At 43.4% G+C, this 27,717-nt stretch overlaps 1 protein-coding gene across 1 annotated transcript in view; it reads left to right on the forward strand.

The window, feature by feature from the left end:
- The first annotated feature begins 1 nt into the window (after position 1).
- Positions 2-27,717, forward strand: part of LOC129710461 (cytochrome P450 2D6-like) — a 33,533-nt gene continuing 5,817 nt past the window's right edge. Inside the window, exons 1-9 of the mRNA XM_055657417.1 lie at positions 2-236; positions 5,858-6,026; positions 7,609-7,761; positions 7,927-8,087; positions 10,777-10,950; positions 11,638-11,779; positions 12,514-12,701; positions 12,824-12,965; positions 13,364-13,542. Of these exons, the coding sequence (XP_055513392.1) occupies positions 27-236; positions 5,858-6,026; positions 7,609-7,761; positions 7,927-8,087; positions 10,777-10,950; positions 11,638-11,779; positions 12,514-12,701; positions 12,824-12,965; positions 13,364-13,542 (1,518 nt within the window). The 5' untranslated portion in view covers positions 2-26. The remainder of the gene's footprint in view (positions 237-5,857; positions 6,027-7,608; positions 7,762-7,926; positions 8,088-10,776; positions 10,951-11,637; positions 11,780-12,513; positions 12,702-12,823; positions 12,966-13,363; positions 13,543-27,717) is intronic.

The raw sequence follows: 27,717 nt of genomic DNA on the forward strand, positions 1-27,717 counted from the left end.
TTCGCCGCTCGTTACCTCCGGTGAACATGGAGTTCTTGGCTCTCCCCGGGGTCGTGCTCAGGGTGTTTGGCGGGTTCCCGGCGCTGGCCGTGTTCTGCACCGTCTTTGCCCTGGCCTTTGACTTGATGAAGAGGTGGAAGAAGTGTAGCAACTACCCTCCCGGGCCCCGGGCTCTGCCTTTCCTCGGCAACCTTCTACAAGTGGATCTGCACAACCCGCATCTGTCATTCACAAAGGTAAAGACAGCGAGTGGAGAGAGAGAGGGAGAGAGAACGTGGGAAGGAAGCGGCCGCGCACCCGGGACCACCTTTAACCCTTGGTCTCTCTCTGCTTCTGTCCAGTGGCCTTGACACCATTTGCTAAAGTGAGGCCGCACCCAATCTGCAGCCTCGTGAAATTCTCTAACTTTAGGTAACTCAGCAGATCAGGCAGTATCTCTGGAGGAGTTTAAGTTTAGTTTATTGTCAATTGTACCGAGGTACAGTGAAAAACTTTTGTTGCATGCTATCCTTTTGTGCCTGGTTTGATCTGGTCACTCCCTGTCCAATATGATATAGGGAACGCCCTTCTATGCATCAAATGCCCGCCCCTAAGTGTTCAAATAATACTGATAGAAATATCTAGACAAAATAATATAATATGTCAACAGTAGCTACCTTAAACGTAAATACGTATATAACGAAATAATTACCGATAAACATGAAAAGGAGCTATAAAAGCTTTACATATTATCAAAAACAAAGGTCTGTACTGCGTGTTGGCATTTAATATTTTTTAGTGATTCTTCGATCTTCTTCTATGGCTTCTTGGAGCAGACATATCTTTGTTATCATCTTCCCGTCTCAGATATGAAACAGTACCGTAGCCACTTTCACTTGCAGCTGTGCTGCCCCCGGCCCCCGGAGATTCGGAGGTTTACCGCGGGTCTGGCGGACAGTAATATCGGGAGCCCGCGGGTCCCTGGTGGGAGACCGCTTTTCGAGGCTTCTGCAACGGCGACTTCTCCTGCCCGAGTCGTGGGGTCGATGAGTGCCTGGAGCGGGGCCTTACATCATCGCCCGGCGGCGTGGCTTCAACGGCTGCGGGACTTTGCTAGAGCCCGCCAGGGGCTTTTGTTATTGTAAATCTTTATTGTCATTTCCTGAGTATTCGCATACCCAGAGGAAACAAAAAAACGTTGCTCAACCAGTGTCCATTCAGTTTGCATTAAAAAATAGATAGGAATTAAAATTAAAAATACATGTCATGAACAAATTTAACACTCTACTAAACATTCAACAGCCGTTCCGACCAGCAGCGGCACAACAGTGGCTCTGCTGCAGTGTGGGGGTTTGTGCGCGATACTTGGCAGGGGGCAAAGTCCATTTAACAGTCTTATAGCCTGTGGGAAGAAGCTGAGGAGCATCCTGCTGGTTTTGCAGCTAATGCTCCTGTACCTCTTCCCAGATGGGAGGATGGAGAAAATGTCATGCGATGGGTGGTAAGGGTCTTTGATGATGGAGATTGCTCTGTTGATACATCTCTTCTTGTATATGTCCAGCAGGAAGGGGAGTGGAGCACCAATAATCCTGCTTGCGGTCTTCACTATCCTGTCCAGTTGGTGCCGTTCGTACGCCTTGCAGCTCCCGAACCAGGAAGTGATGCCGTATGTCAGTGTGCTCTCGACAGTCCCCCTATAAAAAGTCCGTAGGTGTGTGGTGGGGAGGCCTGCTTTACATAGTCTTCGGAGAGGGTGAAGTCGCTGCTGGGCTCTCTTGACCAGAGCTGTGGTGTTGGCCGTGGACGTCAGGTCATCAGACAGATGTAGTCCTAAGAACTTTATGCTGCTGACCCTTTCCACATCAGCTCCGTCGATGTGCAGAGGTGTATGGTGTTGTTTCCCCGCCCTCCTGAAGTCAACCACCATCTCCTTAGTTTTTCCCACGTTAAGAATGAGGTTGTGGGATTTGCACCAACCTGTGAGCAGCTCCACCTCCATCCTGTACGCCGATTCATCATTGTCACTGATGAGACCCACTACTGTTGTGTCATCAGCGAACTTGTTGATGAAGTTGTTATTGAGTCTGGCAGTACAGTCGTGTGTCAGCAGACTAAACAGAAGGGGGCTTAGGACACAGCCTTGGGGTGAGCCAGTGCTCACGGCTATGGTTTTTGATGTCCTACTGCCCACCCTGACTGTCTGCTGCCGTTGCGACAGAAAGTTCAGGACCCAGCTACATGTGCCAGCATCAACCCCCAACAGCTCCAACTTCTCCACCAGCTGCTGCGGAATGATTGTATTGAAAGCAGAGCTGAAGTCTATGAAGAGGATCCTGGCATAGGTATTTTTCCGATCGAGATGTGACAATGCGAGGTTCAGTGTTGTTGAGACTGCGTCCTCTGTGGATCGGTTGGCTCTGTAGGCGAACTGCAGTGGGTCTAGGTCGGCAGGTAGACTATTTTTGATGTGCTGCATAACTAGTCGCTCAAAACACTTCATTACAATGGGTGTTAGGGCCACTGGTCGAAAGTCATTATGGCAGGCTGGGTTTGGTTTCTTCGGGACAGGGACGATGGAGGCACTCTTAAGACAGTTCGGCACTACTGCCTGGCTGAGTGAGATGTTAAAAATGTCTGTGAAGACATCTTTCAGTTGCTCGGCACAGTCTCTTAGAACGCATCCAGGAATGTTGTCCGGCCCTGCAGCTTTGCGTGGATTGACGCTGGCAAAGGCCTTTTTAACTCTGGCTGCGGACAGCCTGAGCGACTGGTCACTGGGAGATGGCAGTAGTGCACGTGTCTGGGTGCTGTTTTTAACCTCAAACCGTGCGTAGAACTCGTTCAGTTCATCTGGTAGGGAGGGGTTGTTTTGGCATATCCGCAGCGGGGGGGGGGCTTGTAGTCAGTGATGGTCTGAACTCCCTGCCACAAGCGACGTGTGTCTTTGTCATTTGCGAAGTGGCTATTGAGTTTTTGTCCGTACAGCCTCTTCGCTTCCATGATCCCCCGGGATAGGTTACCCCTTGCCAGTTTGTATGCTTCGTTGTCCCCAGATTTGAATGCCGCATTCCGGATTCTCAGTAGGGAACACACTTCCCCAGTTAGCCAAGGTTTCTGATTGGCACGCCTCCTGATGGTTTTTACCACCGTTACATCCTCAATACATTTATTGATGTATGCGATGACGGATTCTGTATATTCTTGGAGGTTGATGCCACTGTCTGACATTTTGACTCTGACATCGGGAGAGGAATGGGGAGTGCAGGGGGGAGATAAGTTGTTTTGCCTTCCATCACAGCGAGGAGGAGATGCGCTGTGATGGATATCTGTGTAAATTGTGTTGTGTCTTGGGTCTTTTTTTTCATGTGTGTATGACTGCAGAAACAACATTTCATTTGAGCCTCTATGAGGTTCGTGACAAATAAATTGTATTGTGTGTATATCTGATTTTACCAACTTTAGCGGGCTTCATGCACCGGCCCACTTTAAATTCTGACATCTTGTTGAGATCTGCTATCCATCCTGTCAATCGTTCTACTGCATAATCAGCTTTGCTGGCAGAGTAAATGGTGCTAGAAATCCTAAAGGGTCGTTTATAGAGCCAACCACGGACAAAATGTCGTGTCTTGTGCATGGTCAATCCTGTGTTGCAATTCTGAACTTGAACATATCTGTTTCAACGCACCAGTGCAATCCCAGTGCTCTTTCCATAGGCAGATTGTCTTTGTCCAAGTCCAACTCCCTGGTCTCCTTGGCTCCGTTTTTGTGTGGAATGGATGCCAATACAGTTGTGATTGTTGCTGATCCACTTTGACAGCATGAATCCTCCCATTTGGCAGAGGGAAGTCAGGTATTTTGCCATTCGAACTGCTTCCTGTTCCGAAGGCAAGGATTTTAAACAATCATCTACATAGAAGTTGTTCTTTACTGTGTTTGTCACCTCTGCTGGAAAGTGAGCTTCACTGTCTTCAGTAATCTTCCTTAATTCAAAGTTTGCACAACTTGGTGATGACACTGCTCCATGCAGTAATCAACAAGAACTTGCTGCACACCATCCTCAGGCCACCACAGGAATCGCAAATAGTCAATATGCTTTTCTGGTATCTTGACCTGATGAAACATTGCTTTGATATCTGCGTGTGCAGACGGGGCATCGAAGGAAGAGAAACCGAAGCAAAGGAGTGGAAGACAAAGGAGTGAAATAACAAAACGGAAACTAAGCCAAAACGCCAAATAACCAAAAGTGTACGAAGACGAAACGCTAACTAACTAAAAGGGTGGGACACCTAAAAGCAAGCTAACCAAAAGGGCAGGACACCTAAAAGCAAACTCACCGAAAGGCTGCTCTGCTAAAACGCCAACTCACTGAAAGGCTATGTCGCCTACAAGTCAACTCACCGAATGGCAGCTCTGCCGAAAATTCCAATAACGGACATGACGACGCCGGGGGCCCGTGACTTGTCAGCGATTGATCCAGACCTCCGTGGCATCTCTGGAGAGAAGGGATGGGTGACGTTTTGGGTCAAGACCATTCTTCAGATCTGAAGACTGAGTCTGAAGGGTCTTGACCCAAAACGCCACCCATTCCTGTCCCACTAAGTCACACCAGTATTTTGTGTATATCTTTGGAAATAATCCCACCACTTAATTAACCAGGTTCCTGAATGTAAGAACTATTTATACATGTAACATTTTTGTTTTCAAAGTTTGGGCTCCGATATACCAACCAATCCCAAAGATGCCATGACATTCTGCTGTTTGGGAAACTGGGACCCAGAAGTTGAAGCAGTTAATGGAATGAAATCACCAAGGTCAGCTGCATTCATGTAGGTTATAACAGGCTGTATCAAAGTTCCCAGGCCTTCACATGCTCCAGTTTCACTCATGGAGACGAGTTCTCACTTAAATGGCAATTTCTGCCAAAGTCCAACTTTCTGCTGCCATTAATACTACACAGGTAGGTAGGTAGGAGTGATCTCAACCAGATTAAAAGACCATATCTTCCTGGTGTTATTTAATTGATTCTTTATTGAAGTAGTTGTACAAACAAAGAGATGAACATACCAGGTCCTCCTTATTCTCATCCAAGTTGTAGCTTTCTGTTCTCTTGCTCTGGTGAGAACTATGTTCTCTCCATCTTCTGTGCCTGGTCTGATCTGGTCGCTCCCTGTCCAATATAATATATGTAACGTCCTTCTATGTATCAAGTGCCCGACCCCAAGTGTTCAAAATAATACTGCTAGAAACATCGAGACAAAATAATATAATATGCCAATAGTAGCTAACATAAACATAAATGGCTCCTACAATACCTCTTGCCGGATGAGAGACGGGAGAAGAGGGAGTGGCCAGGGTGTGACTGGTCCTTGATTATGCTGCTGGTGTTGCCTAGGTGTAAATGGAGTCAATGGAGGGAGGACCGGTTTGTGTGATGGTGGGGACTGCGTCCACAATTCTCTGCAATTGCTTGCGGTCTTGGATGGAGCTGTTCCAAAACCATGAATTAGTGCACCCTAATAAAATGCTTTCTATGCAGCATCTGTAGAAGACATCGGCAGGTGACTTTTCAGGTTGGGACCCTTCTTCAGACTGATGGTAGTAGTCGGCAGATAGCTGGGAAAGAGAGTTGGGCAGGGTAAAGTGACAGGTGGACGGGGGATGTTGGCAGATGAGTGGAGTCAATAACAAAGTGAGACATGAAAAATAAACAAAAGGGTGTCAGATAGGAGACAATAGGAGTAAAGTCTGTGGAATAAACCAGTGCAGCGTCAGGTGAGAAATTAGCGACTGTTATGTCTTTGTTCAATGTTGCATTTGGCCTCCATGAGTAAAGTTTCAATGACCACCTCATGCTTTCTCCCATCTCCTCCACTTTAAGCTGCGGAAGACGTACGGCGATGTGATGAGCTTAGATTTTGGGTGGACAAACGTGGTGGTGTTGAGCGGCTACAAGGCCCTGAAAGAGGCGCTGGTGAAGAAATCAGAAGATTTTGCGGATCGACCAGACCTCCCAATATACGAAAAGATCTTTAAGCAGATTGGTGAAGGTGAGTGTGAAGTGGGCACCAGGTCTCCGAGCGAGCAGGAATTGTCAGATTCAACTGTTGGCATGGCTGTAATGACGTGCCTTTTTTAGGTAAAGATGTGGTGTGACACACTTGATTGATTCTTTTTAGAGGTAATAAATGGATAGAAAGGCAGTGTAGCTTTTGTTTCGTGCATAGACTTTGGTCAGATCTTTTCAAGTCCCCACGTGGGAAACTGGCCAAAGAGATTAGAGCCATTGGGAACCAAACCAAATGGGCAAATTGGATGAAAATTGGCTTGGTATATGGAAGCAGAGGGTGGTGGTGGAGGGTTATTTCTGTTCCTTGGCTTATCCCTGCTGCCTTGCTTCAATTAATGCATCACATTTGCTCTCATCAAGTCACATGGCACCTCATGATTGGCCTTAAAGATTTAAACATTTCTGTCACGGGCCCAGCAGTTTAGAGCAGCCTTGAATATATCTCAGATCCAAAAGATTTTTCCACCTTTAAACCTACTAAAATATATATATTCACTGTGTGTATACACACACACACACACACACACACACACACACACACACACACACACACACACACACACACACACACACACACACACACACACACACACACACACACACACACACACACACACACACACACACACACACACACACACACACATATATATATATATATATTTACACACATAACAAATAAACAAAAGATAAGAGTGCAATAATAACTAGTGCAAGACTGTCCTCATCACTATCAACACCATTTTTTAATCAAATATATTAATTTTAGGATCATTATATCTAGATCATTAATCTATATAACAAGCAGCAGAGTCTCCGTACAGTCCCTGTGGTACACCACAGCTTCCAATCACATAAACTACTACATTTACACACTTCTGTGTCCAAATACAAAACCAATTTTGATTCAATTTGTCTATTTGGTTTGTAATCTATTTGGCCAGTTTTTTACGTGAGAACTTGACAGTTCTTAACCAAATTCCATGCAAACTGCATAAGCCTGCGTGCGTGTGTGTGTGTCCCGTCCAGAATGTGGCCATGATTGAATGACAGAGTGGACTTGATGGGCCAAATGGCCTAATTCTGCTCCTATGACATACACATGAACAAATCCCCTTTTGAGGTCTCTTGAATTGCGGGTGAAGGCTTCTACTCCTGTCATTAGTTACAGCAATTCAATGAAATGAAGAAATGGAACTGCCAATGCACAGCCTTTGGAACCCAGCAGGTTGATCAGTGCGACCTTCTTGTCCACATGTTCCCAGGTCTTTATGTCACTGAAAATCCTATAGATTGCTTAATCTTGTCTCATGGCGCAGAATTGTAACACAATTGTATACTATGAGAAAGCAGCATTGCAGGAACAGTGTGACTAACCCCCACCACAAGGAGGGCCATTGGTTATTCCTCCAATTTCCATTGGATCTAGTTTAAGGGCTGGCTGAAAACAAATATGAATGAAACAACATTCTCATGTTCTCAAGAGATGCTGCCTGACCCACTGAGTTGCTCCAGCATTTTGTGTCTATGAATTAAACAATATTCCTGCTACTTCTATCCAGGTATTCCGCTCGCAAAGTATGGTGACTGGTGGAAAGCGCAGAGAAGATTTGCACTTTTGACGCTGAAAAATTTTGGGCTCGGAAAGAAGTCTCTTGAATTGCGAATTGTGGAAGAAGCTGGATTTTTAAACCAAGCATTTGAAGGTGAACAAGGTGAGTCAATCCTGAGGAAGCCACTGCCTTATTTTCATTGTAGCACTGCTGCGGGCAATTTCATACTTCCCTACCGTCTGTTTCTCCACAATTTCTATTGTTTGTATGATCAATACTCGAGGGGAAAAATATCTAACCATCCTTTTTCTCCCCTCATTCATTCAGGTGGCTCTATTGATCCTCACATCCATTTAACTTATGCAACTTCAAATATTATCTGTTCGATTATCTTTGGAGATCGTTTTGAGTATCATGACAAAACGTTCCATGAATTTTTGGGCATACTTGATGAAGGCTTTGCATTGCAAGGTGGATTTTGGGCCCAGGTAAGGTCGATTATTCATTTGATGATGTACCACTCGTGGGCAATGTTGGGCGCTGCCCATAAATTCATGTCAAATGTACTCCTGCCGGTGGTAGTAGAGAGAAGAGAATTGAGTGAATATTACAAATGGGTAACTTGCAGCAGAACTGGACGGTTCTGATATAAACAGAGGAAGCAAGTTATGTGAAGTTGTTGAGATTGATATTCAGTCCAGAAGGTTGGAATGTGTCTGAATGGCAGTCGAGGCATTACACCTCAAGTTTACATTGGGCCCCATTATAACATTACAGGAGGCCACAGGCACACATGTTGGAGTGGGAACATAACCTTTACTTGAGTTCTCTTTCTCCGACATCACGACCGCTGCCTAATCTACTGAGCATCTCCTGAAGATTCCCTTCTTTGTGTTCTTTCTCTCCAGACTCTCATTAACATATTGTAATTTGAGGTTCACTGAACCTTAATTGGTACATGTGACAATAAACTAACCTTTGAATCTTTGACATGGATTCATCAGCAACGAATGAATCCATCACTGATTAGGTCAACTATTCTATAGCAGCCATAAGGCTGAGTACAGCTCCAGAGCCATCAAACACTACTCATACAATCATCCAATCATCCCCGGGATCATTTTCATAAACCTCCCTTGGACCCTCGGATATGGCGCCCAAAACAGCAGACAATATTCCAAATTAGGTCTGACCAGCGTCTTATCAAGATTTAGCATTACATCCATGCGTTTATATTCCAGACCTCTTGAAATGAATGCTAACATCACATTTGCCTTCCTTACCACAAACTCAACTTGTAAACTAACCTTTTGGGAATCCTGCACTGGCACTGCCAAGTTCCTTTGCATCTCTAAATTATGAATCCACTTCCCATTTACAAATTATTCTATGCCTTTATTCCTTCTATCAAAGTGCATGACCAGTCATTCCATTTGGCATTTCTTTGTCAACTATCCCAACATGTCCAAGTCTTTCTGGAGATTCCCTGCTACCTCAACATGACTTGCCCCCCTACCCACCTTTGTTTCATCTGCAAACTTGGCCACAAAGTCATCAATTCCCTTTGGTTTCCAACCTGAAAAATCACCTCTGCGTGTTCTCCAGAGATGCTACCTGAACCAGCACAGTGTCTTTTTGGTAAACCAGCATCTACAGTTCCTTGAGTCTACCTCTCATTTACTTACTTCCCAATTCTGATGCATGTTTTCTTCCCTAATATTATCAAGTAGTGATAATGGATCATATATTAGAAAATACCTCAAAAACAGATTGCCAGCATTTCTGGAGAGAAATGTTTGCGATGTCCCTTGCGGAATCCCTCCTCATCCATTCATGGCACACCAGTGCATAACCTCGCCAATATCGTGTCTAATGGGATTTACTCCACAAATATTGGCATGTGACGCATGCCTTAATTGGGTATCTGAGTGAAGATCCACTCAGTCCTTCTCCTCTTGCTGCTCACTGTATAAGGCAATGAAAGGGGTGGATAAATGCACAACTGTGCCCTGAAGAGGCTGAGCTGGAGTGAGGTTGTTGGTGGCAACACGCAGTAGCAAATTATTCTGGAGCTGACTCCTATCTGGTTCAGCTCTCAAAGGATTACTCCACTACAAACTGCCAGGTCATCTTCCAAACTGGTGTCCTTCCAAAGAGAAGAGTGCAATGTCCAGCACACATGTGTTGCAGTAGACAATGCCCTGGACACGGAGTCTGCTCCAAGTGAAAGGAGATGGCAGAAGGAGATGATGCCGCCGGTCCTTTGTGATAGTTCTAGCAACTTCAACCCTCATTCCATGATCAATGGCTCCAGGAGAATACAAACCAAGTGATCTTCTGGAGTCCAAATAGTTAAGATGGTCAGAAATGCATTATATATTATGACAACCCTGTGACAGGTGATGATATTATGATATTGGGATCTATTCTGCTGAACTTCAACAAATCAATTAAACTTTTACCCTTGTAATAGGAGTGGGGAAATTGGACATCTGGGTTATAGAGAGTGAAGGAGGGCTCTTTGACCCAGTGCTGATGCAGGATCTCAAGTTGTGTTTGATTCCAAAGGTGCATCAATTATCTCAATACCTGGTGACTCACTAACCTTCAGTCAGTAGCACCTCTGCCGGAGCGAGGGTCTTGGTCACTGGCGTTGGCAGCTACCAACGTAGGCTCTGTCATGGATCCTGCTTGGACCGGCCCTGCTGCCTGACAACCCGTCCACACATGGACATAGAGAATCTGAGTGAGGCTTCCCACATTGAGACATCACTGCTTGTCCAATGTACCGGCCACTCGATTCTCCCGGGTGTCCTGAATAGTTTTTATTAAACAGCCCTTTGGTCCTCTTGATACTGAACACTGTTCCGAACTTCCCACATTCAACATTCCCACCAGAGTGTGCAAACCGATTTGACCCATTATTACCACTTGGACAAGACAGTCCAAGGCAGTGACTCACCAGGACATTCCACAGCCTCCAGTGATGGCCAGGCAGAGAGGACATCACATGCCACTGCCTGGCACCCTAGCAGGCCTAACAATAATAAACCCACACCTACCGTCACATCCTCCCTCACTGTATGACAGTGACAACTAACTTTTCGTTCAATATTTTAAGAAAACTCAGAGGATTGAGAAGAATGTATTTAATTTCAAATCCTGTCTTTGTTTCAGCTGATAAATGCCTTGCCTTTTGTTCGACACCTCCCGGGCCCACAACAGAAAATATATGAAAACCAAAAGAAAGCCTCTCAGTTTATACAAGAAATAATCACAAGGCACAAAGATTCATGGGATCCAGATGATCCTAGGGACTTCATTGATGCTTTCTTTATACAAATGGAGAAGGTAGGTGATGATTACTGGGGTATTCCAGGCACAGTGCTTTATGTGGTCGTGTTTCCCATCCTTTCCCATGTTGTTGCCCCGTTGGGGAAGGGAAGGTAATTTCAGTGCCCTACACTTGCTGTTGTTTGCCTGTCCTGCCCTTGAATGTGAGGCCAGACGCAGTCTAACATGGGCCTAACATAATGTAGCAAAATATCACGACAGTTCTACTAAAAATCCTCTTGCTATGTCTTTACCTTCTGAATTACTTTGTCTATGTGCAGGTTCACTTTCGGAGATCATCCTGGACTTTCACAGAAACTAACCACGTTGACCATTGTATCTCTACTGGTCCAATTTCCCTGCATTAGCTCCATATTACATCAATTTCTCTCTGCTCTTGCCTGGTTATCTTCTCTGTCTGTACCCAGTCTTCACTAGTCCAGGTTCCGAGGACCTTCTTCAAGTCTTCTCTCAATTTTCCTCAAGATCTCAGCAGTGTAATCTTGTGGCTGATACTCTTCAGGATTTTTTCCCAGGATTCTCTGGGTGTTCTCCCCAGAATTGGATGTTCATCTTCACTTGTCACCTCACCCGTGTGCTATACCGTTTCAAGGCACTTTTAACACAGGATGGCTGACTTCAGCACCGTTCCTATGATCTATCTTTGATTCTACATCTTAACTGGTTCTCTTCTTTGCATCCTAGATGAAACACACTCCCAACACAAGTTTCCAGGAGCCCACGCTGATCGGGACATTATTGAGCCTTTTTGCTGCAGGTACAGAGACCACCTCCACCACCCTAAACTGGGCCTTGCTCTTCATGGTGCTCCATCCTGATATACAGTGTAAGTGTAACAATGTCTCTGCCACATTATCAGGGATACTCTTGTGTTGATGCAAGATATGGAGGAGGAGGAGTGAGAATGTTTTAAAAGAGGGAGAAGAAGGGTTTTAGAAAAGGTATCTGCAAGTAGTTTAGAGTTTAAAGATAACAGGCCCTTCAGTCCACTGAGTCACCACTGGCCATCGATCGCCCGTCCACACAAGTTCCATGTCAGCCCGCTTTCGCATCCTACACACTTGAGGCAATTTTACAGAAGCCAATCAAATGTGCACATCTTTGAAATGTGGAAGGAAACCGGAGCACCTGTAGAAAACCCACACAGTCACGGTGCGAAGGTACAAAGGTACAAGGACAGACAGCACCCACTTTTCAGGATCAAACCTGGTTCACTGGCTTTGTAAGGCAGCAGCTCTACCATTGCGTGACTGTGCGGACCTCTAGTATAGTAGTTAATTTTCAGCCTAAAACACTGATTATAATGATTCCATTATCAACACCAGGTCTTGAAAGCCGAAGTCCATGAAAACCCATTATTTAAATCTGCATTCCAATGACATTTGTGCGATCTTGAATTGGTTGATGCAGTTCTTATGTTAAGATTAGTCACTATATTACCAGAATTTCTTTTAACAGGAACACTTTTTGGGACATTTTGAGGGAGTGACAGATACAACGAAGACACCAGCACCTTTAGTGACCCAAAACTAAAAATGAGTTCTTGCTTTGTTCCTGCAGCCCAGGTCCATGAGGAGATTGACAGGGTCATTGGGAACGGGAGGAAGCCAAAGCTGGAAGACCGTGAGGAAATGCCATTCACTAATGCAGTTATCCACGAAACCCAACGCTTAGGAAATATTGTTCCAATTTCACTGCCTCATCAAACATACAGAGACACTGAGGTCATGGGTTACACCATTCCTAAGGTACAATCTAGAGCTAATCTTGAATGTTTGACTCGCTCTGTGCAGTAGTGGCACAGATGGACAACTCCCCATTGTCTGCAGGTCCTGTTGCTGACTAATTTGTCTCCTTAAATGACTTTTAGGGAACAATGATCTTTCCAAACATTACCTCAGTCTTGTATGATGAAGACATTTGGTTGACTCCACATCAGTTTAATCCGGGACACTTCCTGAATTCGGACAGGATGTTCATGAAGCCAGAAGCTTTCATCCCATTCTCTGCAGGTAATGTGGGATTTATCGATTCCTGAATGTATTAAAAGAGGTAGCTGTGATTATGGATATCTAACTCCATCTTCTGCATTGCATGAAGGGAGTTGGGGAACTTACTGCTGGATGTATAAAGTTCAGTTTATTAACATCTAAATGCAAGTCAAATGGTAAAATACTTAATGGTCAGCCCAGTGATGAAAGAGCACAATTTATGTTGACTTAAAATAAGCAGAATGAGTATTTGCTTAACATTGATAAAGGCTGGGAGTGTACTGAGAGATTAGGCAGAGTAGGTTAAGACAGGATGACATTGGGACTCTAGACCGTGGGGGAACTCATTTCTGTCCACTCAGTGTGGCCCTGCCAGTCCCTCTCTCGGTTCACTAACCACTCTTGCCCTCACCTCACAGGTCACCGTGTGTGTTTGGGGGAGCAGCTGGCAAAGACGGAGCTCTTCATCTTCTTCACGTCCTTGCTCCAACACTTCACCTTCTCTCTCCCGGAAAACAAGCCGCGACCCAACTACAGGGAAGCTAGATACCAAATTACCCTCTGTCCACCCTGCTATCAGCTGTGTGTTAAAACCAGATGAGATGAAATGAGAATATCCTGGTTATGTAATAATTGTAGTGTAAAATATCTTATTAAGTAAATGTTTAGCTTGACTTTTTTGGGTTCTGAATAAACTGAAGTTTTATAATTCTGTACCATATTAGAGGAACTATGGGGATCAGGAAGCTAGAGGCCTGCATACCAAGCTTTTATAATAGTGCTTCCTGTTATGCCCAAGGAAAAGACGATTAACTACAGTGGGAGAGGATGTTGTTTTCTGTGGACTTGGAAATTGGGTAAACAGAAACTTCCGTGGGTAACTGATAAACATCCTTAGTCAGAGAGTCAGAGTCAATTTAATTGTCATTTGGACCCCTAGAGGTCCAAACGAAATGCCGTTTCTGCAGCCATACATTACACACAAATAGACCCAGACACAACATAATTACATTTTACATAAACATCCATCACATAGCTGTGATGGAAGGCCAAAAAAAAACTTATCTCTCCACTGCACTCTCCCCCCCCCGATGTCAGAGTCAAAGTCAAAGCCCCCGGCTGGCGATGGCGATTGTCCCGCGGCCATTGAAGCCACGCCGGGTGGTGCGAGGTCGCACACCGGGTCTTGGTGTTGGAGCCCCCGGTGTGCGCTCGCAAAGTCCCGCGGCCGTTCCAGCCGCACGGGGCGGTGTAGTGAGGCCCCGCTCCAGGAGCTCTTCAACCCCGCAACTCGGGCGGGAGAATTCGCCGTTGCAGGAGCCCCGAAAAGCGGTCTCTCTCCAGGGATCCGCGGGCTCCCGGCGCCGCTGTCCGCAAACCCGCAGCAGCAGCCTCCGACTCAGCAGCCTCCGACTCCGACTTACATTGTTTAAGAAGGTACTGCAGATGTTGGACCTGTTTCCTGTTATGAAGATGTTTTGTGACCAACCGTTTGTGATCAATATAACCACAGTATGACAAGTGTATTGTATTGTAACAAGTATGCTTTGAATGGGTTCAGCCTGATTGATTTGAGTATTGTGTTGAATGTCATTATTGCAACTCTGTATAAGCATGTGACCACGTTTCCAAAACACTATAAAATATGCCGTATGTCTTCATTCATTAGAGTGGTGGCTCAGGAGAATCAAGTGTCTGTTGCATACTTGACTCTGTATCCCTGCCCATCTCGCCGACTGATGATCAGTAAAGCTTGAGTTGGTTTACCTAACCCATTGTGAGTTGTTTGTTTAGGAAGTGAACCGTAACAGAAGGAGAGGGAAAACTAGGAGATCCACTCTTCTCAAACTTGCCTGTGATCAAATCAGTAATTGTTTCCTTTTTTTTTTAAAGTTTGTAAAATCTTATGGATGTATATTATTCGAAAACGTAGCTTTCAGAGGAACGGTCCTCCTGGTGCTCTGGGACAGGGCCCATTAGTTTTATGAATCCAAACCCTGGACCATCTGCAGACAATTGGGAGGAGACTCTCCACAGAGGATTCTCTATACATAGAAACAAAGAACTTTGGTTGCTGGTTTATTCCAAAATATCCAGGCCTTTCACTATTCGGTAAGTATCATTGATGTTCCCATCAACCTTCTAAACTCCAGCAAGTACAGGCCCAGTGCCGTCATACACTCATCATATGCTAACCCAGTCATCCCCGGGATCATTCATGTAGACTTCCTCAGGAACCTCTCCAACACCAACACATCCTTTCTCAGATATGGGCCCAAAACTGCTCACAATACTCCAAATGCGGTCTGACCAGCGCCTTATCTGTGTTGAGTGTTTGGCGGCACTGGGCTTGTACTCGCTGACATTTAGAAGGATGATGGGGGACCTCAATGATACTTACCAAATAGTGAAAGGCCTGGATGTTTCCATTAGTGGGAGAGTCTAAACCAGAGGGCATAGCCTCAAAACAAAAGGACAGATTCAGATTCAGATTCAGATTCAATTTTAATTGTCATTGTCAGTGTACAGTACAGAGACAACGAAATGCATTTAGCATCTCCCTTGAAGAGCGACATAGCAAACGATTTGAATAAAAAATAAATAATAAGTGTCCGGCAGGGGGGGGTGATTGGCAGTCACCGAGGTACGTTGTTTAGTAGAGTGACAGCCGCCAGAAAGAAGCTGTTCCTCGACCTGCTGGTTCGGCAACGGAGAGACGTGTAGCGCCTCCCGGATGGTAGGAGGGTAAACAGTCCATGGTGGGGGTGAGAGCAGTCCTTGGCGATGCTGAGCGCCCTCCGCAGACAGCGCTTGCTTTGGACAGACTCAATGGAGGGGAGCGTGGAACCGGTGATGCGTTGGGCAATTTTCACCACCCTCTGCAGTGCCTTCCGGTCGGAGACAGAGCAGTTGCCATACCATACTGTGATGCAGTTGGTAAGGATGCTCTCGATGGTGCAGCGGTAGAAGTTCACCAGGATCTGAGGAGACAGATGGACCTTCTTCAGTCTCCTCAGGAAGAAGAGACGCTGATGAGCCTTCTTGATCAGAGTAGAGGTATTGTGGGTCCAAGAGAGGTCATCGGAGATGTTGACTCCCAGGAACCTGAAGCTAGAAACACGTTCCACCTCCGTCCCGTTAATGTGGATGGGGGGTGTGCGTGCCGCCTCTGGACTTCCTTTTTTTTTTTTTTTTTTTTTTTTTTTTTTTTTTTTTTTTTTTTTTTTTATTTTTATTAGAAGTACGGTAAATTACAATTCTACACAACACATATATCTTGATACTTTTTTTATACCGCTTCATTTTTTTTTTTTTTTTAGAGCTTTAAGAAAAAAAGTAGAAGTTAGGAAAGTAAAGAAAGTGCAAGAGAATCGTGCAGTGCGAGAGTTTAAGGGAAAAAAAAGCCCCTTAGGAAAGAAGTTAGAGAAGAAAGTAAAGTGAGAAAATAGACCCTAGAAAGAAAAGAAGGAGAAAGTATAAACAATCGCTCTATTATAACATTAAACTCCGCAGAGAGGGGACTACCAACCAAGTCTGTTTTTGTTATTTTACCTCCCGTTACCAGGTCCTGATTCCGCTTATTTATATATTTGGTTTTTTTTTAGATTACTATTGCACCTCATACTTGTAATAGGTCCAGAAACATAGACCACGTCTTTTGAAATTGGTCTGCTTTACCTGCTAGGAGGAATCTCATCTCTTCCAGGTGTAATGTTTCAAACATATTTGATATCCACATTTTTATTGTTGGTGTCGGCGCATTTTTCCAGAATTTAAGTATAAGCTTTTTTTCCCATTATTAGCCCGTAATTAAATAAATTCTTCTGAAACACGTTTAATTCAGGGTTATCTTCCGATATTCCGAAGATAATCCATTCTGGTTTTGGTACCAGTTTTATTTTGATCAATTTTGAAAAAATATCAAATATTTCATACCAGAATTTTTGGATTTTTGTACAAAAAACAAAAGAGTGCGCTATGGTAGCTTCTTGACATAGGCATTTATCACAGATTGGTGAAACATTAGGGAAGATTTTATTTAATTTAGTTTTTGAATAATATAATCTATGTAATGTTTTAAATTGGATGAGCGTATGCCGTACGTTGATCGAACATTTATGCACCTGTAGTAAATGATTATCCCAGGTCCCTTTTGAGATTTTTATAGCTAATTCTTGTTCCCAATCTTTTCTAATTCCATCTGTTGTGGGTATTTCTATGTTTAAAATGATGTTATATAAGTACGATATTAAATTAGCTGATTCCGCCTTGGTCTTCATTGCTTCATCCAATAAGTCGGAAGCCATATTATGATAGTCTTTTGTGTATTTTTTCAAATAATCACAGATTTGAAGATATTTAAAATATTGGTTATTTTTCAAATTATATTTCAGTTGTAGTTGTTGAAATGACAGTAAATTCCCTAATTCATACAGATCTTCGAGCGTTTTAATTCCCATTCTTTCCCATTGTATAAATGATTTGTCTATGATTGATGGTTTAAACGATGGATTATTGACTATTGGTATTAAAAGAGATAGGTTTCTTAATTTTAGAGTCTGTTTTATTTGTTTCCATGTTCTTATTGTGTTATGTATAATTGGATTTTTATTATAATTTTTATTATTCAAATTTGTTGGTGAGAGGATGATCGCTCCTATATTACTCGGGGAGCAGTCCCCTTTTTCCATTACCATCCAGTCCGCCTGCTGTGCAGAATTGTCCAGCAGGTGAATCATATTTTGAATATTTACTGCCCAGTTATAATACATAAAATTAGGGAGCGCTAGACCCCCCAGCTCTTTTCGTTTATTAAGGTGTGCTATTTGTATTCTATGGGATTTATAATCCCATATAAAATTTGTAATGTCTGAGTCCAATTTTTTGAAAAACTTTTTTGTGAGGTATATAGGTATTGATTGAAATAGGTATAGAATTTGTGGTAAGAAAACCATTTTAATAGCATTTATTCTGCCTATTAAGGACATCGGAAGTGTTTTCCAGAATTTAATCAGATTATTCAATTTCTTGAGTAAAGGATTATAATTGGCTTTAAACATATCCTGGTAATTTCTAGTAATTTCAATTCCCAAATATTTGAATTTTCTGTGGCTATTTTAAAGGGAAATTTCCGAAGCTGTGTTGAGTCTTTTGGTTTTATCGACATAATTTCACTTTTGTTCCAATTTATTCTATATCCTGAAAAGGATCCAAAGTCCTCTATTAAGTTTAATATGTTTGGTATACTAATTTGTGGTTTTGTGATGTACAGTAGTACATCATCGGCATATAGGGATATTTTATTTTTTGAGTATTTTGTATTATAACCATAAATATCCGGATGAGTTCTTATTTTTTCAGCAAGGGGTTCAATTATCAAAGCAAATAGCAGCGGTGATAATGAGCATCCTTGTCTATTGCCCCTTGATAGTTCAAATTTCGAGGATAAGATATTATTAGTTAATATTCTAGCCGTAGGTTTGTTATATAATAGTTTTATCCATGCGATAAAGTTTTCTCCCAATTGGAATTTTTGCAATACTTTAATCATATAATCCCATTCTACTTGATCAAACGCTTTTTCTGCATCCAGTGAGATAATAGATAACTCTTGGTCGTGAGGTTTATGTGAGTGCATTATGTTAAGCAAACGTCTCAAATTATTAAATGAATGTCTCTTAGGTATAAATCCTGTTTGATCTCCATTTATTAATCTACTAACGTACCTGCTTAATCTACTGGCTAGTGTTTTCGCTATTATTTTTTGATCCGTATTTAACAAAGCAATAGCTCTATATGAACCTGGTTCTTCTATGTTTTTATCTTTTTTAAGTATTAATGTGATCGTTGATTCTGCTAATGTTTCGGGTAAGCTTTGCTCTTTAAAAGCGTGTGTATACATTTTCTGTAATCGTGGGGTAACTATATCATAAAAGGCTTTATAGAATTCACTACTGAATCCATCTGGTCCTGGTGTTTTACCATTCTTTAGTGTTTTTATTGTGTCTTCTATCTCCTTAGAAGTAATTATTGCTCCCAGTTCCTCTTGTTCCCTCAATTCTAATTTTGGAAGGTTACAATCTTCCAGAAATTCTGAGATTTTATTATTATCTATTGACGTTTTAGATGTATATAAATTTTCGTAGAATTGAGCAAATCTTTTATTGATATCCTTGGGTAGTGTTAATAATTCCCCACTATCTGATTTAATCTTTAGTATTGCATTCTCTTTTTCCCGTTTTTTCAACTGGCGTGCTAAGAGTTTGTGGGGTTTGTCCCCGAATTCAAAGTGTTCTTGTTTTGTAACTTGGAATAATGTTATAACTTTCTCTGACAATAATTTATTCAGCTTGAATTTCAATAATAGGATTTTATTATGTTTATCCATAGTTGGATCTTTAGCATTATCTATATCTAATTGTTTTATTTGTTCTTCTAAATGTCTTTGTTCTTTCTTATTCTTTTTATTTTGGTAAGCTTGAAATGAAATAATGACTCCTCTAATAAATGCTTTAAAGGATTCCCATAATAGCGTGGGGGATATATCTGGTGTATCATTTATCTCAAAGAATAAGTCCATCTGTTTTTTTAGATATATACTCCCTTGTGGGTCTTTTAAAAGTTGCGAATTAAACCTCCAGAACGATTTATTCATGGACATTCCTTCTAATTTTAAAACAAAGGTTAAAGGAGAGTGATCTGAAATCGCATTAATGTGGTATTTAGGATTCATAGTGTGTGTAATTAATTTTGTATCCACAAGAAAATAATCTATCCGTGAATATGTTTTATGCACCGTTGAATAGAATGAGTAGTCCCTTCCCGTCGGATTTGCAATCCTCCATACATCTGATATATTTGTGTTTTCCATATATGTATGTAAGAGTTCACTGGTTTTAGATTTCATATTACCTTTTTGTTTTTGCATCGATTTATCTAAATAAGGGTCTAAAACACAGTTGAAGTCCCCTCCGATTATAACATTTTGATAATTAAATTCGGCAATTTTATTCAGAATTTTAGTAAAAAATTGAGGGTTATCAAAATTGGGCGCATATATATTTACCAGCGTAATTGGCATATTATTGATCTCTCCTGCTACTATAAGATATCTCCCTTCCTTATCTGAAATAGTATTCTTTGATTTAAATGGGATTCCTTTACGGATAATAATTGCAGTGCCTCTAGATTTAGAAGTGAATGAAGAGTGAAATGTTTGGCCTATCCAGTTAGCCCTCAATCTCGTCTGATCTTGATGTTTAAGATGAGTTTCCTGTAGGAACGAAATGTCCGTGTTGTATGCTTTCAACTGAGCTAGTATCTTACCCCTTTTAATAGGTTCATTAATACCCCTTATATTCCAACTACATAGTGTGACTCCTCCCATTTTCCTTTGATTGTCGTCATACATTTTTACCAATTTTTAATGACCTTACTTATTATGGTGCATCCATACCTCAGGACTCTGGTTATTTTGTAAGCATTTATATTATAGACTTTCTTGGTAGTACCCCTCTGCGATTGTCCTTGAAAAAAAAACACACAAATGTGACATATTGTGGTAGTAAAAAAAAAAGGTATATAAAATAGATGTACGGTGTCTGGGTTTCCTACACCGTAGTGAGTGGCCCACTCGTCTGTGGGATATGACATCAATATTGCTTCCGGCGTAGCTGTTATGAGGTTAGCCCCGCTGAATTTATTGCTCATAACCTAGGGGGTAGGTACCGTTTCCAAATCAGTTCTATTTCACCCCATTACAGTATATATATATATATATATATATATATATATATATACATACATATATATATATATATATATATATATATATATATATATATATATATATATATATACACACATGTTTCATTCCGACTTATCAAATCTAATCAATTATTCAGTTACACATATTCCTCTCTTTATCTCTTAACTATTTGTAATTGGTTTTAGTATTGTTAAAAGTGAGCTGTTCGTTGAAAGGGTTAACCAGAGTCAGGCTCCTGGAATTAAGCCAGGTGCCTGAGTCTCTTCCCCTCCCCACTCGAGCTGCGAAACCTGTGAGATTACAATGTTATCTACGTTATAACACATATTTATTAATAACAGTTTATGTATTATGTATTAGTATTGTTAGTAATTAGTTAGTAATAATTCTCTATTTACACAATCTATGAAAATCTGTAAGAAGGCCATGTGATGTTTTTCACTCTCTCTCAGCTTCGGCAGATGTGCTTATATCTGTTTTCCTGGTTTAAACATCGGATGTCCTTGAATTAAATTCGAGAGAAGATTATAATGTCTAGACAAGCCTCATGGAAAATCTGCTACAAATAGCCATTTTTAAATCTTGATGGTATTCACTTTTTACATTTTCTACTAATATTCTTGTTAGGGGAATAAGCACATTAATTAGGTCCTGACGTCTGGTGATCAATCTTCTTCTGCTGCTGCTGCCTTAACAACGATTTCTTTTGCGTATTTAAGAGATTCTAGCGGATTGGTGAATGTTTTTGAGATTCCCTTAAAAGTGATACGCATCCTCGCCGGATAAAACACACCAGATATGACGCCCTTGACACCGTAGAGAACTTCTCTGGTCTGTGAGAACTTTCTTCTCTTTAGCACAATCTCATAGGGGTAGTCCCGTAGAAGTTTAATAGAATCATTTCCATATATCATCTTCTCTCCGTATTTAATTTTTTTCAGCAGCGCTTCCACAGTTGGGATATCCCGAAGTTTGACTATAATCTGTCGTGGGTAGGCTTGTTCTCCAGTGAATCTTGGCTTGAATCTAGGTACTCGATGTGCTTCTTCAATTACTGGTGCTTCAGGTAAATTGAGTACATGTTTAATTAAATTGGCAGTGAACTCACGGGTGTTTTCCCCCTCAGCTCCCTCTTTCACTCCACGTATTCGTATATTTTGACGTCTTGAGCGAGCTTCTAGATCAACACATTTATCAGATACTTTTGTAAATTGGCTCTTGAGGCTGTCTAATTCTAACTTCATTGCCTCCATTTCTCCAGCCATCTCTTCCACAACAGCTTCCAAATCTTTCACTGCATTTGCATTTGCGGAAATAGTTTCATGCACAGCCTCAAACATCTTTGTGGACTCTTCTGCCACCTTAGTAATTTTCCCCGTGAGCTCTTCTTGCACATCATCAACTTTTTTTTGCAGAGCACCAATGCCCGCGAGTATTTTTTCATTACCAGCATTAATGGATTGTATGTTTTCCATCAAGTTTGAATTTCCAGCTTTCACATCTTCTTTCAAATCTCTTACCGAGTTCTTTAATTCCTCCATTTCAGTTTTCTCCTTTGTGATCAACTCAGTCTTAGATCGTGTAGCCATTCCAGAATCCACTCCAGAGGTTAGTGTTGCAGTTTCTTGGTGTTCTTGAGACTTCAGCAGTTGTTTTGACACTTTCCTCTGAGGGCTCTGACCTGTAGATGTCTTTTTCATTTAAAATCGGTTTCCCTCCGTTAAATCCACGGCGCTTACTGATGACGTCATCAGCACCGCGACATGAAACTCCGGTAAGTCTTTAAGATCGGTCCCGACCTCCAAACCCGATTTTAACGCGAAAAATCGCGATTTTTTCAGCGGAGCTAAAAGATTTGCGACTGCTAGCAAAGCATGACACAGCCCTGAGGAACGCCGGTGTTCAGGGTGAGGGTTGAAGAGGTGTGCTTGTCTAACCTCACAGACTGGGGTCTGTTGGTTAGAAAGTCCAGTATCCAGTTGCAGAGGGAGGGGTCGATGCCCAGGTTACCCAGTTTGGTGATCAGTTTTGATGCAATAATGGTGTTGAATGCTGAGCTGTAATCGATGAACAGCATTCTTACATAAGTGTCTCTGTTGTCAAGGTGGGAGAGGGCGGAGTGAAGTGCCGTTGAGATGGCATCCTCCGTACTCCTGTTCTTGCGGTAGGCAAACTGATAGGGATCCAGTGTGGGGGGTAGGCAACTTTTGAGGTGTGCCAGGACCAGCCTCTCGAAGCACTTGGTGATGATGGGGGTAAGTGCAACTGGGCGGAAGTCGTTGAGGCTTGCCGCAGTGGAGTGTTTTGGCACTGGCACGATGGAGGTGGCTTTAAGGCAAGTGGGGACAACTGCTTGGGCAAGTGACAGGTTGAAGATGTCAGTCCAGACGTCTGTCAGCTGCGCAGCACAGGCACTGAGCACGCGCCCGGGGATGCCGTCAGGGCCAGCAGCCTTACGTGCATTAGTCCTACTCAGTGCCACGTATACGTCGTAGGGGGTGAGTGTGAGGGGTTGGTGATCGGCAGGTAGCACAGCCTTGATGGCTGTCTCTAGATTGTCCCTGTCGAAGCGGCCATAGAAGTGATTAAGCTCCTCAAGGAAGGAGGCGTCGCTGGATGTGGGGGTGATGTTGGAGGGTCTGTAGTCCGTGATGGCCTGGATGCCTTGCCACATGCGTCGGGGGTCGGAGTTGTTGTTGAAGTGCTCCTCAATCCTGAGCTTATGGCAGTGCTTGGCCTTCCTGATGCCCCTCTTCAGGTTAGCCCTGGATGAACTGTAGGCTCGAGCATCGCCTGACCTGAAAGCGGTGTCCCGTGCTTTCAGCAGTAGCCTGACCTCGCTGTTCATCCATGGCTTCTGATTCGGGTATATGGTCACCTGTTTGAGGGAGGTGACACTATTGATGGACGTACCTTTAGAAAGGAGATGAGGTTTTTTTTTAGTCAGAGGTTGGTGAATCTGTGCAATTCATTGCCACAATGGCTGTTGAAGCCTGGTTATTGGGTATTTTTAAGGTGGTAATTAACAGATATTTGATAAGTATGGGTGTCAAGGGTTATGGGGAGAAAGTTGGAGAATGCGGTTGAGGGAGAAAGATAGCTCAGCCATGATTGAATGACAGAATGGACTCGATGGGCCAAATGGCCTACTTTTACTCCTTTGGCATATAAGCATACGACCTGGCAAGAAACTGAATTGTGCAGCGTCACAGTGCAGAATAGTTCCATATTATCATACTCATTTACTCCAGGGGCAGGGAGGCTGTTTCTATGTGACGTGTTTAAAGGGAGGAATTATGGGGACATCTCAGATTGGTGTTGCACCACCAACATGGATATCGCCATTAGGATCAGTGTGTACAGAACCCACTTTAGGTTCCTGTGCACTCTTGGTGTGACCCACTCCCCCACCTAAATTGAGAACCTTCTTCCACCTCCCCTGCCATCCTGACCACAAACACACCCTGATACCAAACCTATTGCTGTGTCCAGAATCTAAATTATTAAGTTTGACCAATCATTCTAAATGCCATGTTAATTTGCACGTCATGTTATACAGGTGTGTGTTAGCTTAATGGTACAATGGGTGGTTGTAATCGTGTAATTTTGTCCCCCAAATTTAAATAAAAATATAAAATAAAGAATGTACAACCATCGTGCATTTGATGACGTGGTCAGTTGGCACTTCCAGCCAGAATTAATCTCATTTCAAACAGAGGTAAAGAATGTGTTGCCCGCTTTGGCAACACTGCCTGGAGGATGCGCAAAGTCCACATTTTAATCTGAAATAAACATTGCGGCCCCCACCGGCCACTGAACCAACACCAGCAGTGACCATGATGATCTGACCCAAGAGAACTGCTCGGTAAGTTGTTAGTGCTGCGGCGGTAATTAAACAGATTGTGTACGTACAAGCGTCCAAATGTCTTTGAATGGAAATTTTCAACGAGAATACGCCCTGGTTTGGATGATATAAATGTAATCGGCATCGGGTTGAGGAACACGTGTTCATGTAACGAACTCGGATATAGGTGGGTGCAGTGAGGCTGCTGGGAGGACAAAGGTACTTGTAAAGTGTTGGGTTCAAGGCGTGGGGTTACCGGACCCGGGTCAGGCGCGCCCCAGGGACCAGAGACCAGAGACCACGGGCTGTGAAGGGAAGGAGCAGGTTGTGTTTGATCTCAGGTACACAACCTGTTTGTGTTTGATCTCATATCTGCTCTAACACCCACCGCACACAACAGCTGGACGTCAATGTGCAATGTCTGCGTCAGAAAGAAGGGGTCAGTGGGGGCGTCTCCCAGTGAAGTCCACTCACCTCCCTCCGCTCACAGTGAGTTTGCCGCTCGTTATCTCCGGTGAACATGGAGTTCTCGGCTCTCCCCGGGGTCGTGCTCAGGGTGTTTGGCGGGTTCCCGGCGCTGGTCGTGTTCTGCACCGTCTTTGCCCTGGCCTTTGACTTGATGAAGAGGTGGAAGAAGTGTAGCAACTACCCTCCCGGGCCCGGGCTCTGCCTTTCCTCGGCAACCTTCTACAAGTGAATCTGCGCAACCCGCACCTGTCAATCAATCAATCAATCAATCAACCTTTATTGTCATCTTGCAAGCAACAGTTGTACAGTGCAAAATGAAAAGACGTTTCCCAGTGAATAGCGGAGCATCGCACATGAAATTTAAAACATTTCACACATAATAACACTAAAAACAATCCAGTCCCTGATGGAACAGTATAAATAGTTAAAAGCAGGTAAAAACACAATGTTAAAATACAATAAACCAATCATAAAAAATGTCCGGGGCAGCTGGTGCCAGTTATTAAAGTGTCCGTGCCAGCCACAGAATCAAGTGACTGTGAGTACAGAGTGACTGTTTAGCAGCCTCACAGCCTATGGTAGGAAGCTGTTTAGCAGTCTTGTAGTCCGGGCTTTGATGCTTCGATATCTCTTGCCTGATAGCAGGAGATCCAGGTGTATGTGGAGGGGGTGCAGTTTGTCCTTAGCAATTCTCTGAACTTTTTTCAGACAGCAGCTCTGGAACAGTTCTTGTACCGAGGGTAGGGAGACGCCAATGATCCTCTCTGCTCCCCTCACTACCCTCTGCAGAGCCTTCCTGTCCCAGCAGTTGCAGGTGGAGTACCACGTATTTATGCAGTACGTGAGTACAGACTCCACCGTCATTCACAAAGGGAAAGACAGTGAGTGGTAGATTGGCATTGTACTGGCTGTACCGAGGTAGAGTGAATAGCTGTTGTTGCGTGCTAACCAGTCAGCGGAAAGTCAACACATGATTACAAACGCTCCATCCACGGAGTACACATACAGGACAACGGAAATAACGTTTAGGGCAAGTTAAAGTCCAGTAATGTCCGATCAAAGATAATTCAATGGTCTCCAATGAGGTACACAGCAGCTCAGGACTGCTCTCTGGTTGTTTGTACAATGGTTCAGTTGCCAGATCATAGCTGGGAAGAAACTGTCCCTGAATCTGGAGGTGTGAGACTTCACACATATATACCTCTTGGCTGGCGGAAGAGAGAAGACGAGGGAGTGGCCAGGGTAGACTGGTCCTTGATTATGCTGCTGGCCTTGCCTCAGTGTAAATGGAGTCATTGGAATGAATGTCAGTTTGTGTGATTGTCGGGGCTTCGTCCACAATTCCCTTCATTTGCTTGCGGCTTTAGATGGAGCTGTTCCAAAACCTCCCCCTCCCTCCCTCCTCGCAGCCTCGGCGTGCGGGAGCGTTTTTTTTAAAGGCCCGTAAGCGGGTTTGCAAGCAGCGGCCCTTATCAGGGTTGGCGGGGGCGGGAGGAGGAGGAGATGAAGCCGCTGTCGCGGTCGCTGCAGCCGCTGTGCGGGACCCGTCTTTCGCTGCGACACTTCCTCACCCCGCACCTAGTATCTTTCCCACGCAATACAGCCGTCACCGCCGACACAAAACGTTGCGTTCCTTTTCTCCATAGATGCTGCCTGATCCGCGGAGTTACTCCAGTTTTTTTTGTGTCTATCTTCGGTACAAATCGGTATCTGGTTGCCAAGCCGGGCAAAATGACTCGGTGTTTAGGTTGCCCGGCGGCGCTTTGAGTGGTCAATGGCACCCGGGCAACCGTTAATTTCGAGTCCTGACTTGTGGGCAATGTAAGGCTCTGCCTACAAGTCCGTCTCAAATGTATTCCAGCCGGTGGTAGTAGAGAGAAAGGAACTGAGTAAATATTATAGATGGGTAATTTACAGCAGAACCGGACGGTTCTGATATAAACTGAGGAAGCAAGTTACGTGAAGTTGTTGAGATTGATATTGAGGTCTGAAGGTTGGAATGTGTCTGGATGGAGGTCGAGGTATTATGCCTCAAGTTTACATTCGTCCTCATTATAACATTACAGGAAGCCACAGACACAAAACTGCTGAGTGTTTCTGTTTTTATTCCACATTTTCAGCATCTACAGCTTTTTGTTTGATTTTGAAAATGTGTGTGGAGGGTTATCTTATGAAATATTGGCACATGGTGAATATGGATCAGATGGGACCTTAGAGGACAAGCAGTGAGGCCATAATTGGGTATCTGAGTGAAGATCTACTCAGGCCTTCTCTTCTTGCTGCTCACAGCAGAAGGCAATGAGAGGATTGAGAAATGCACCACTGTGCCCTGAAGCGGTTGGGCTGGGGTGAGGTGGGTAGTGGTAACACACAGCAGCAAATTATTCTGGAGCTGGCTCCTATCTGGATCAGTCCCCGCAGGATTATTCTACTACAAATTGCATGGTGGCAACTCACAGCCACAGGCATGCCACAGCCACCAGTGATGGTCGGGCAGAGGGACATCACAGGGCACTGCCAGTCCCCGTGGCAGGTCGGACAATAATAAATGCACACCTTCCGTCGCATCCTGGCTCACAGTATCACGGTGAAAACTACATTGTTGTTCGTTCACAAGTTATGGGAATAAAATTAGGGCATTCGGCTCATCAAGTCTACTACTCCGCCATTCAATCATGACTGATCTCTGCCTC

This window comes from Leucoraja erinacea, chromosome 28 (genome assembly GCF_028641065.1).
Source record: "Leucoraja erinacea ecotype New England chromosome 28, Leri_hhj_1, whole genome shotgun sequence".
NCBI lineage: Eukaryota > Metazoa > Chordata > Chondrichthyes > Rajiformes > Rajidae > Leucoraja > Leucoraja erinaceus.